This window comes from Gymnodraco acuticeps, unplaced genomic scaffold (assembly GCF_902827175.1).
Source record: "Gymnodraco acuticeps unplaced genomic scaffold, fGymAcu1.1, whole genome shotgun sequence".
Lineage (NCBI taxonomy): Eukaryota > Metazoa > Chordata > Actinopteri > Perciformes > Bathydraconidae > Gymnodraco > Gymnodraco acuticeps.
This window is the reverse complement of record NW_022990513.1, coordinates 1840554-1853810: the sequence shown is the minus strand read 5'-3', so window position 1 is coordinate 1853810 and position 13257 is coordinate 1840554. Positions and strand designations below refer to the sequence as shown.

At 40.6% G+C, this 13257-nt stretch overlaps 1 protein-coding gene across 1 annotated transcript in view; it reads right to left on the bottom strand.

Moving 5' to 3' along the window:
* Positions 1-13257, bottom strand: part of slc12a3 (solute carrier family 12 member 3) — a 58846-nt gene that overhangs the window by 34516 nt on the left and 11073 nt on the right. The window contains 6 exon segments of the mRNA XM_034227076.1: positions 118-248; positions 406-517; positions 1327-1437; positions 1557-1696; positions 1847-1942; positions 2066-2141. Of these exon segments, the coding sequence (XP_034082967.1) occupies positions 118-248; positions 406-517; positions 1327-1437; positions 1557-1696; positions 1847-1942; positions 2066-2141 (666 nt within the window).

Here is a 13257-nt window from a genome sequence, read left to right as displayed (position 1 = left end):
TTGCCACACACGTATTAAGAGTTGTCTCTATATACATACAGGAACAGGTTAATGTGTGAGGCAAGCAGTCAGATTTATATACCACTGAAAACAACAGACAGAAACAAAGGTACATACCTTCAGATCTCCAGAAATGTTAGCTCCTGCCAGGATGCCAGTGGCAGAGGGGAAGAAAATGGAGAACATGCCGAAGAAGCTGCTCTCTGGTCCCTGCCACCTGGGCACAAAGTTTTCGACAAAGATATCCGCTGTAGAGAGGACATTTTCCGTTTACTGCACAGCTGACAGTGAGACACTGATGATTGGTTATCCTTGCACTGTGTAAAAACAACCATGCACAACCTACTTCACTCCTACTACTATATTAAAACAGTAAACTGAGAACAGACATACAACAACAGTCACCTTTGTAGCTGAAGAAACCCTTAGCTTGTTTTTCTGGTGTAGCAGGGATAATCGTTCCAACAATGTAATCTGCCAATGACACCATGATGACCAGGAAGAATAGAACCTGGGCCTATGGAAGGCAGAATAAACAGTAAACACATGGACACAGACAAACATGCCAGAACGGGCTAATGTCACTTACTATACCAATACATCAACTTTTTTTTTTTCATGCTAACTACTTAGCATGCTTAATACAAACACAATGTACTTTGAGGTTGCTCACTGCCTTTATGCTAACGTAAACTTATTGACTGGCTGCTATATGCCAATAAATTAGATCGGTTTCAATAGTTTCATCTAACCCTTTGTGAGGAATAGAATGGTATGAGAATTAAATCAGTCACTTCTCTAGCATTAAAGGTCACCTATTATGCAAGATGGCTAGCTGAATCCCCTTTCTATTCAGCAGGATCTCTACAGGAGGGACTTAAGGAGAGTAAAGTTGTTATATATATATGTAAAGCTATGTGCTGTATCAGAAACAATGTGCGATGTGTTTTGGAAGTAATATGGTCTGTGTTTACATTAGCAAGCATCGCTAACACTCAGAGCTAATCATGGCAGCGTTTAGCTGAGTATCTGCTGGTAGACAGTCTTCTCTTCACAGAGCTCACTGCTTGCATGCGGACGCTCCAAAGGGGCTTGGCTGGATTGGACCCTCTGGCGGGCCAGTTTGTCCCGTGGGCCATATGTTTGATACCCTTGGCTTAAATGTTCACTTGTTTTTTCACCTAGGCAGTTGTGCTTTCGTAGGCACCAATATAGTGAACATTAAAGTGTGGGAGTTGTTTGTTTTGACTATATTCTAAAAAACCAGCCTATTGTTGTTGACCATAATAGCAGTTTACCATGTTGTCATAACGTTGTTGAACTAACCTTTGACTCCCACGCCATGCCAGCCATTGAGAGACCCAGTAGTAATGTGACAGTAACGATGCCGATGATACGGATGTCATTGGTTTGGTCCACCATGACAGCTCCATGTTCCTGAGGAGGACAGTACGTGAAACTACATGTGTTTAAACAGAAGGACAAAGTGTGTGAACTGTACATAATCATTGTAAGCTTTGCTCCACATACATGTTCCCTCACAGCAATCTACTTACACTCATGAGGTCTCTTACAGTCTCTGCAAAGCCCACAGTGTGCATGGCCACAGCTACAGCATTTGCAAATGCAAAGATCAGACCGATGGACCCCCCCAGCTCTGGACCAAGGCTGCGACTGATCAGGAAGTAGGTCCCACCTGAAGACAGGAGAAACATTTTGTGGGAAATGTGGTCATCAATCACTGTCAATAACGTGTAAAAAGGTCCATATATTCTTATGATATTAATCCTTATTTTTTAACAGGTAAACTACAAAGTTGGCTGCATGTTAAACTGAGCACACAGACCTCCTTTGACCTTGCCGTTGGTAGCGATGGCGGAGGTTGAGAGGCCGGTGATCCCAGTGATGAAGGAGGAGAGGAGGATGATCACCCAGGTCAGACCTGACAGAGACACAGACGAGATAAATCATGTGTCAGATAGACTGAAGCTTTCACAGTCAATAACTGTTTTAGGTTAAATTACATCTACAATTGACAAAGCAAATAAACATGTTGTGGACGTACCAATACCAGCCTGAGCAGTGATCCAAGTCAGCCTCAAGTACAGGATCACCCCCCAGATGTTCAACATGCAGCGGACCTGAACATGGGCACAGAGTTACTGACACCAGAAGACTCGACTATTGTAATGGTGTCTTTACAGGTCTCACTAAAAAATCTATTAGAAAGCTGCAGCTAATTCAGAACGCCGCTGCTCGAGTCCTCACTAACACTAAGAAAGTGGATCACATCACTCCAGTTCTGAAGTCTTTACACTGGCTTCCTGTGTGTCAAAGAATAGATTTCAAAATACTGCTGCTGGTTTATAAAGCACTGAATGGTTTAGGCCCAAAATACATTTCTGATCTCCTGCTAAATTATGAACCACCCCAACACATTCTTATTCCCAACGCGGCCTATCTTGACGTTATGTCAGGGTCCCTGTCGTCACTTTCCAACGCAAGGGGGGGGGGCCTTTAGCGTCGAACTTTCGGGGATGTCCATAGACTTCTATAGAGCTCCATGAACGTATGTAGTAGACGAGTTGAGATCGCAGAGAAATGCTCTCCGCAGATCCATTCTCACAGCGTTTATCAACCTTTTTCTTACTCAATATCAAGACTTGATTTTTTTACTTCTTTATTTGAATTGAATAATGTAGGACTTTTGTTGCCGTCAGTTATGGGGAGAGTAGGGGCTCAGAATACTGACATCTGTATTGTTTCATCGTTTTTTCCTTCTAATTTTGTATTATTTTCTAAACCACACACACTGTTATTTACTCAACAATAAGACACAATTATCCTTGTTTATTTATTTGTTTGATTGTATAATGTCAGACTTTTGGAGTCCGTCAGGATCGAGGGTCGGAGCAGCTCATAGTAGTTGCTTTAGAGAATTTTACACCCGGAAGTAAGTATTCTCTTGGTTTTGCTTGAAAAAACCTACAAACCCTGTGATAGTCCTCAAGCTCTGTGATTGGATTGGATGTTTGAGTGTGCGCCGAGGGTTACGCTGAGCGTCAAACAGCACTTTGAAATGGGATGAAACCACGGCAGACTGTCCAAAACTGGATTTGAACGGGTCCACCCCCCCCCCCTAGATAAGCCTGAAACACGCACTTGTCAAGGGTCAGAGGCACATTTTGCAAATATGGCAGTAGCCATCGATCAGCTTAAGATAAGATATACTTTATTGATCCCAAGTTGGAAACATTTGCGTTACATCAGCATGTGTAACAGTTGTAAATATGCAGTGGTGTTTATTTGTAAATCATTTAGTATAATCACACAAATTCTGTGTTTTATATTTAATAATTCTGTGTTTTTTATTTATTGAATATTCAATACTTGACCAGGTCGGAGATGAAAAAGGTTAGAGATGAAGAACTTGGGTCGCAGGTTCCTCAACAGTGCATTACAAGACATCTATCAATATGTGTGTATACCTCCACCATTAAACTGTCATATTCTGCACATTTCTTATACTATCTAGATCAGTGCTTCTCAAAGTGTGGTCCGCGGACCACTGGTGGTCCGTGAGCGCCCCCTAGTGGTCCGTGAGTATATTGGTAAAATTTCACATTTGAAATTAATTAATTAATTAAAGTTTTCCGCTCTCTCGCGGGAATATCTCCGCAATGGAGCGAGCTTAAGTTTCACTTTCAATTGCATGATATAGCCCAGATAAACACCTTCATCACACATGTGGCCACTTGTTTGTACCATTTTCAGGCGATTTGTAAAAAACAATGTGTTTTTGGATATTTGTGGAGTTAGGTGGTCCGCGAGTGTTTTTTTATTGGTTAAGTGGTCCTTGGCATGAAAAAGTTTGAGAAACACTGATCTAGATACATCTTATAAGAGTATAATATGTATAATATCAGTTAAAATAAGTGCTTCAACATAGTTAACATTGCAGGAAAGTTGATTGTCAAGTTCCAAAACAAACCATGCAATATATTATACGTTAAGTATTTTGTCAGGCTTAATATTTATCTGTAGATAGATACCCCCAAAGCTTTTTTCTTATTCAAAAGAAGACCTTAACCTAAAGTATTCTTTAATGTTTGAATAAAGCCTTATTAGTTTGTCTGTTTTGCACATCCTCCTATCAGGCAATACACTGTTTTATTGTAGAGATCACTACAGCTTCTTGATATTTTCATCTATATTTCTATCATTGACCTTCTACTTTCCCCTTATTTTGTATGTACTCTTAATATGTTTACATCAAATATAACATATCAACAAACAAATGCAATAACGTGCTTTAACCACTAGGCGGGTTACAAAAACTGTCAAGTTTACAGTGTTAACACACTGTTTCCAGTTTAGTTTATGATGGATGTATTTTGTTATCCACACATATATTGTTTTTATATTTGTAACACCAAATCGACAGAAAAGATGGTCTTAACATGACCCAGTGGTCTAGTTAATAAAATATATATTATCAAACATAATATTAAAATGAACTCTTATTTTGAAAATACAGCTTTCTGTGTTCGAATGAGCTGCTCCGACTGTCGGTCCTGACGGACTCCAAAAGTCCGACAGTATACAATCAAACAAATAAATAAACACAAGGATAACTATGTGTTGTGGTTTAGAAGAGAATACAAAATTAGAAGGAAAAAACGATGAAACAATACAGATTTCAGTATTCTGAGCCCCTACTCTCCCCTTAACTGACAGCAACAAAAGTCCGACATTATACATTGTACATTAAAGAAGTAAAAACAATAAGTGTGGCTTGATATTGAGTAAGAAAAAGGTTGATAAACGCTGTGAGAATGGATCTGCAGAGAGCATTTCTCCGCGATCCCAACTCGTCTATTACCAACGTTCAGGGAGCTCTATGCAAGTCAATGGGACGCCTTGATAGTTGAATATCGACGCTAAAGGGCCCCCACTGCGTTTGATGGTGACGCCAAGGGATCCTGACATAACGTCAACATAGGCCGAGTTGGGAGTGAGAATGTGTTGACCACCCAGAACTCTCGGGTCTTCTGGGTCTGCTTTCTGTCCCCAGAGTCAGAACTAAACATGGTAAAGTATGTTTTGGTCATTGGATTTTCTTTTCACAAAAGGATATTCAAAAACAAAAAACGAGTGGATATTTAATTTTCGTTTGGAAATTGAAAAAATTAAATTGAAATGAAAGGTGTTTTTCTTTATCATAGTCAAAAAGGGATTTACTAAACTTAAAAAACGGGATGATTTTCATTGTCTACTTCTCAAAATGAAAAATAAAACCACTAGTAAATAGAAACGGAAAAAAAAAACGTTTTTTCATAGTCTGCTACCGGAAGTTGTCTCACAAAATAAGATCGCAGATGAGGACGGACCTGTGATGGCCGTGATTCGGGGTTCCGTGGTCAAATCAGCCCGAGCCTAAAACATGATATTTATAACTCTGGACATTTTTGTCCAAATGGTTCATTTTTCACATTTCATTTGGCAATAACTTTGGTTGTGTTACTGAAATGGCATGATTTTTTGTAACGAGGCTATATTCTCGATATATTTTGGAATTCAAATTAAAATGTTTTTAAAAATGGACTACCCTAAATGACCATTCGGGACAAACATGTCCACTGCCAAAAGGTTTGATAAAAACATTATATTAAAATATTTTTTCACCACTTTGTTGGGTTCAATCTTAAAGTAACTTCAGCCCTAGAGAAATACCAAATATTTCATCATTTTCACGATTTTAACCCTTTAAATGCCATTTTTAATACATGAATTCACTGTTGTTTTTCATGATAAAAACAGAGAAAATGTGTTATTTTCCTATTGGCTTAGATATATCTCATAATGATTTGTGTGAACATAAAAATAATTTGTGTGTAAATATGTGATTTGTAAATGTAAAACACCATCCACAAATGCATTTAAAAGATTTGCAAACTCACAAATAAATGTGACAGATCTGAAAATACGCAAAAATATTTTTACAAATAATAAATAGATCTTTGAATATCTCTTTAACATTTACAACTTTTGATCAGGCATTTGTGAATCCATTTTGTATTTGTCTACCAAAAATGTGCTTGTGGATCTCACATCTCTGCTTGTAGATGGTCTTTTTACACACACAGAATTTTGAGACAACCTTTCCGCCGGTCTCAGCTAAAATCTACTCGTGTCACTTGGTTATTTTCGGAAAACACGTGATGGCCGGCTGAAGACGACATATCCGCATGATTTTCAAAGTAAGAGCAGGATGTTTTTGTATAATAATGAACAGCGGGAACATTAGATGCATTCTTTATCACCATCATCATCATGTTATAGTGATACAGTTAGTTTGTGTTAGTTTATTGGTTCAATACAGCATATATCGAGCACATTCGTATGCATTGATGTTGAAGTACATGATACGCCACTTTTGGGTCCCGGGGAGCTACAGCAGCGAAGCAGCTCAGAGAAAACTCTTTCTTCATTGTTTGTTTTGTATTCAGTCAAGCGGGTCAAAGTTACAAAGCACTTCACATCTTATTAATCGGCCTAGTTTTACCTTACCAGTGCAGTGGTAAGGTAATCTGTAGAAAAGCACCATATTTAGGTTAGCCTACATAGTAAGGCTACATTAAAGGTGGGGTGGGTAATTTTGGAGAAACCAGCTCGAGTGCGCTAGAATTTGAAAATACACAGCCAGAAACAATCTGCCACTTCCTTACAGAGCCCCTCCTCCAACACACACGAACGCGTACATGACCAATGAGGGCACTAGATAAGTTTGTGCACAGATGGAAGGTAGGGGTGGGCGATACCACAAAATCTGGAATCGATCCGATACCAAGTATTTCAGGGCCAGTATCGCCGATACCGATACCGATACTTTTCAAAATGAAAAACGTCTTATGTACTTCCATGTAGGGGAGAGCTGCATGACATGATTTTTGAGCTGAATGCATCATAAATAGACTAAATACGAATTCATTTTCAATTAAAGACAGGACAGTTTTTATAGACAAATACAAGTTTTACTTTTGCAAATGTAAAGTGCAAACATGAAAAATAACAATAGGCAAGTACAAACTGCAGGAGAACAATGAATTATGTATAACATTATAACAACTTATGCATTAACAGAAAAAGTGCATACAATACCAATCTTAGTTGGTCCTTAACTTGTAACCCCTGTTGGGCCCCTGTTGGGCTCTGTTCCTGTTGGGAACCACTATAGGTTTTTGTTCAGAAACAATATCATGTTTACATTTTTCGCTTTCAGTACACTTCTTCTCTGGCACACTAACTGTCCTGCCTTTGAGAAAACCCTTTCTGCAGGTACAGATGATGCAAGGACTCCCATGTGTTTCTTTGCAAGCTTGCTTAGAATGGGGAATTTTTGCTCCTTATTTTTCTACCAAAGTAGGGGGTCTTGATCCCGTGGAATTACCTTCTCTTCTGCGAAGTGGCGCATTTCGATGATGACATCGCTGCCAGTCATGCGATGATGCTGGGATGCAACCACTTCAGTGTCAAACTCTGCCCATATCCCACCTTTTGCAGTTGGTGCATGTGGGGATGCAGCAGCCCCTACAGGGGAGCTTGAGGTAGGAGGAGCTATTGCTGATGAGGCAGAGCTTGTGGCTGAGGTTGAGCTTGAGGTGGTAGGTTCAGGGGCTGACTCTGAAGTGGCTGAGGTCTGGTTCACTAACTGCATGTCATTCATGAGTCGCATTTTCAATGTTTCCACTTTTCCTGTGTCGCGGAACCCAAGGTTTTTGAATCTTGTGTCCAGGAAGGTGCTGGCAGCGAGACCATAACAGCCTTCGATACCTTTGAAGCGACGTTGGCATTGCACTGACAGCTCAGCAGCTAGCTTGCTACCTTTGCGCTCATACATTCCAGTTGCTCTCAGAAGGAGTGACACAAGGGGAATCACTTTTGATACTGAAACATGTTTTTCAGTCGATATCTCCCTTGTTACCTCTTCAAAGGGTCTCAGGGCATCAATGGAGAGACTGATATTGGCCCAATCCTCATCACTCAAGCACAGTGAGCTCTTTCCAAGAAGACAGAGGACTGTGGTAACAGTTTCCTTCTGCTCACATAGTCTCTCAAACATATGGAACACAGAGTTCCACCTTGTTTCGACTGATTGGATCAATTTGTGGTTTGGAATCTTCAGCTGATATTGTATTTCTTTCAGCCTCTCTACTGCTCTTGTGCTGTGGTGAAAGAAGGACACTATAGCACTGCATCTGTGCTGGATGTCAAGTACATCAGGAAGTGCCTTAATGGAGTCTTTTACCACTAGGTTCAATGTGTGTGCAAAACATGGATAATGCGCCCAACCTGCTTTGCGCACTGCAGCAACCATATTGGCACCATTATCAGTGACTACAGCCTGAACCTTGTCAGTTATGCCCCATTCATCAGTGATTCTTTTCAACTCTGAGCAAATGTTGAGAGCAGTGTGTTGTCCTGCAAAACTACACGTTTCTAGGACATATGTTTGCATTTGCCAGTTCTCGTCAATAACATGGCATGTGACAGTTAAATATGCCTCTGTGGCTCTTGATGTCCACATGTCTGTTGTGAGTACAACACTGTTTGCATCATCCAGATACTTCTTCACTTTTGAGTGGCATTCTTCACACATTGCTGGTCATTTCCCTTCCATGAAAGTTTTCCTACTTGGAATCTTGTAGCATGGATCAAGTGTCTTTACAAAATTATTAAAACTCTCATCTTCAACCACAGAGAGAGGCTGCAGGTCCTTAACAATCATCTCTGCTAGGCTTCTTGTTATTTCCAGAGATCTTTTGGAGTCACCTAGAATTAAATAACAAAATAATTAAAGATGTTCTTATTTCGGTTGCATATTTGGGACACTTTTTGTTTTCATAGTAGCCAACAATTTAAAGTCAATATACAATAAACAATAGTAACCTAGTAGGTTACTATTGTTTTATTGTATACTATATTGACTTTAAATTGTTTTACACAGCTTATTTATTATCTTTATATCTGGCTCATTTGTTGCCTTTGTTTTATTGATAGTGTGATTGCTGAAGATTAGATTTGATTAATTTCACTACTACCGTACCTGGATATACATTGCCTCTCTGAAAGGACGCAGCCAGGGAGCTCTGTCTCACTGCTGGGGCTCTGCCTCTGTCTGCTGCAGTTCCCTCTTCCGCCTTTCTTTTTTCTTGCAGCTCCTTGTTTTCTCTGTCGTGGCTTTTCATGTGCTTATAAAGATTGGTTGTGTTGCCACAGTAGCGAACTGCCTTCTTGCACACATCACAGTTCGCTAAATTGTCATTGACCGTTGTGAAATAGCACCACACAACGCTCCTCTTTCTCTCAGCCATCATGCACCGCACGTGTGTGTGTGTGGTGTGGTGTGTGTGTGTGTGTGTGTGTGTAGAAGAAGAAGAATAAGAACCAATAGAGGTAGAAAAATAAGTAGTAGAAGAAGAAATACTCTACAGGCACAACACAACATTAACGTGTGTGTCGCACTCGCGGCAGTGGAGAGGAGACGAGAGAGAAGAAAAGAGCGCATATATACTTGTGTTTGTCTGCACATCGTTTTTGATTAAATTGACGAGTAGAGGAGAGGAAAAAAAGGGTATAAAAGTATCGATCCTATTGGCTCTAGTATCGATATTTTGAAACGTAACGTAATATCGGAAGTATCGATATTTTGGGATCGATCCGCCCACCCCTAATGGAAGGCTGACAGGCAGGTAGGCCATCCAGTTACTTTAGCCGGGCCGAATGATTGGTCGTGCTTTTTACAGTACTACAGCTTCCACAGATGACGTTTTTTTATGGATTTTTTTGTCAAAGCATTTAATATATTCATTGCTATCGGGATGTTAAGAGCATTCCATGGAATATAACAACAAGTGTTTCTCGAGCCGGTTTCTCAACATTACCTACCCCACCTTTACATGTTATAATATTCATTGTGTCCTTTCTACTGTATATGCATATATTCCTGTCTATTGCTTTCATTTGTATTTCATGTTATTATCATAAAACTGTTAATGTACGCTTTCAAACACTCAGTAGTTTATTTGTTTTTTAACCAGTTGTTCTATATTCACCTTGCAGGTGCAAGGTGTGGCTTGTATGTATGTATGTATGTATGTATGTATGTATGTATGTATGTATGTATGTGTATGTGTAAGTATGTATGTGGCTTGTATCCTCCTGGATTATATGTTTATGTTGGTGCATTCACACTTAATAGTCCGCTTCTCTGGTGTGCACCAGACGACAGTTTGCTACATTGTTTCATTTTTCAGAAGGTTCGGTTTGCGTTCACACGGGCAAAACTCTAACGGACTATAAACTTTAAACACAAGTCAGGTGCACGGAAATGCTGTTCAACCATTGGTCAGACATTAAGGGGGTAAAACCGCAAATCCCAGCAATTTCTACCGGAGCCTCCGCCATGGAGCATCGGCACTTTCGGCAGGTTATTCTCATGCTGCTGTTAATCTGGAGATCAACAGACACTAGCGGCCCGCGCATATGATTATATAATCAGACAACGTGCGTTAAAAACATTATAACATAATGAGAGACGTTCTGCAGTAAGGAGGGGCGTTTCACCGACGACAGGTGTTCTTACTTTTATGTAGCTGACGGCAGTGGCGTAGCCAGGAATTATTGTGTGGGTGGGCCTGGAGAAATGTAGGTGGGCCAGGGGGAGACATATTAAGCGTGGGGTCTGAGCTGAAACTTCATTAATGATTTTAATGATTGTTTAATGCACTAATAGAACATAAGCATAAATTAGCAGTGAAAACAAAAACATAGGCACGGCGGCCTCAGAATGTGTGTAAAACTGACCTCCACATGACGAGGGATGGGTATCGTTAAGGTTTTAACGGTACTACTACTTTTATCGATGGCACTTATCAACCCGGTCCTTTAACGGTACTCTTATTGGTTATTTTGGAGAAAAAATAAGGTAAACTAACTAAACAAATTGTGAACAAAACTAACATTGCTTTTTATTTAAATTAAATACATAATATTTCACATCAAAAGAAACAACAATGTTTTAACAAATCGTATTAAATAATCTGATGACAGAATTGTAAACAGAATAGCTGAAACTTTAACAAACTAAATAACTCAGTTTCCTCTAATCATTAACCCATGTTTGTATAATGTAGTTAACTCCGTGTGTTGCTGCTAGCATACATAACACCTGGCGTGGAAACGTTACTCGTGGACGGGGCTACAGAGCTACTAGAAAGACAGTGGAACCCGGTGCATTCCTCCGTCTGGATGTGGAGCACTTTTGCTAAATGTTTAGACAAATTGCTCGTGTTACCGCCCTTACATGCTAAACTCTTATTGCACTTATGGTAACGAGCATTGTCCACATCGACACGGCTATAATTTAACCACACCTCGGAGCGCGTTCTCTCCGCCATCTCCTCCGTGTGTGTGTGTGTTGCTGCATGTAGCAGCTGCGTGTGTGTAAACTGCCCCGCCCCCTCGCACACAGACGGGGGAGAGAGATCTCTCGACTGGATTGGAAAGATCTAAAATACTAAAAATAATCAGACGCATTTTGTTGTCTTTTTGCATATTAGAAACGGAGTTGGCGACACTTAAAATGTAATGTAATGTTTGTGTAGCAATAATACATACGACATATATCGGGGGCACAGGTTGTTTATCCTTGACAGTCGCACAGTGGGCACACACTGAGTGTTTTCATATTCAGCAAATGTGTACACGCTAAACTGCAGACCTCAAGAAGAAATAATACTTTCATTCACTCATGGCAAAAGTTACTTTACTTAGGCCTACTATAAAAACTCACGGTAAAAAAATGCACTCCCTATTCCATTGTCATGAAGGTGCAATCTAACTATATCCAGAATAAGTTTTATTGGATCCAGGCTAGAAACATGTTTATTTCTGCTGTAAAGTTGGGCATTTTAACATGGGGGTCTATGGGAATTGCTCCTTTTTGCATCCATCCCCTGTCGGCCACTAGATGAACTGCAGTTTGTGGCACTTCCTTCTGGGCTTCCCGGCTCTGCGCTATGAAGCGCTGATTGGCTGTGGGTGGGCCAGACGTGCATGTGGGTGGGCCCACCCACAGCTACGCCACTGGCTGACGGAGCATTTTTACTTCACACGACACTGTTCAACACTTCATTCTGCTTCGCTCTTTAATTAAACAACAGCGGATGTCTTGAAAGACTCTTTCGCTAAAGATTTTGAAGATATCCGCGTTCTTGTGACACGTAAATACTACACTTCCTATGTTTTGGTGCGGACTGCGTTCACACCAGCAATGAACCGCTCCAGAGTTCACTAGCAAGCGCTCCGAGACCACCTATTTTAGCGGACCAGAGTCCGGTTGTTTAGTTCACTTCAGAGGTCTCAGACTGCGTTCACACCGACCCAAATGAACCGCACCAAGCGGCTAAACATACCAGGGTTCGTTCAACCGGACTATAAAAGGCTGGTGTGAACGCACCATGGATGTTTAAAGTTTGTATTTGTCTAATATCAGTTTACTTTTCATTAATGAAGTATGACGCTGCGCTGTCAGTACACTTGTCCCTGTTTGTGATTGGTCAAATGTAGCTAACCCCGCCCCTTTCACGTGAACGCGCTCTCAGCCGGACAGAGAATCCCTGGCTTGATTTACCGAGTTGACAACAAGCGTCGTAGGACCGCTTAGCGAGATCTCGTTTGTTAGGGTTAGTTAAGATAACTCAAACATATCCAGGGTTTGTTGAACTGGCTTCGTGGTACAGGGCACAGGTGGCTGCATAGCAGCGCTAATGTCAAAGACACAAACATTATACATTATTTTTTTATTTTACCAGGATGCAGTGACACAAATATTTGGGAAGGCTTAGCCTTCCCTAGCCTACAGTACCCGCCGCCCCTGAGTCTGTGGTTTGTACTTGTTTAACTTTTGTCCAGTTTCTGAACAGATATGAGGAGCTGTGAGCTCTGAGTGTGTGCTAACGGCTGATGTGTTGGGACGATGGTTGGGACATATTGTGCTGTTGGGCAATCACGAAGCGTCATTTCTTGACTGGCAGCCAAAACAACCAATCACAGCAGTGCATCTCTGGCTGGCTCTGTCCAATCACAAACAAGAAGTGTTCTCCCTAAAGGAATACCCTTTCCGTCCAATGTGAAATGCTGTAGTGTTTTCTGAAATGTAGTTGTGTTTTCTGAAATGCTGTAGTGTCTTGCACT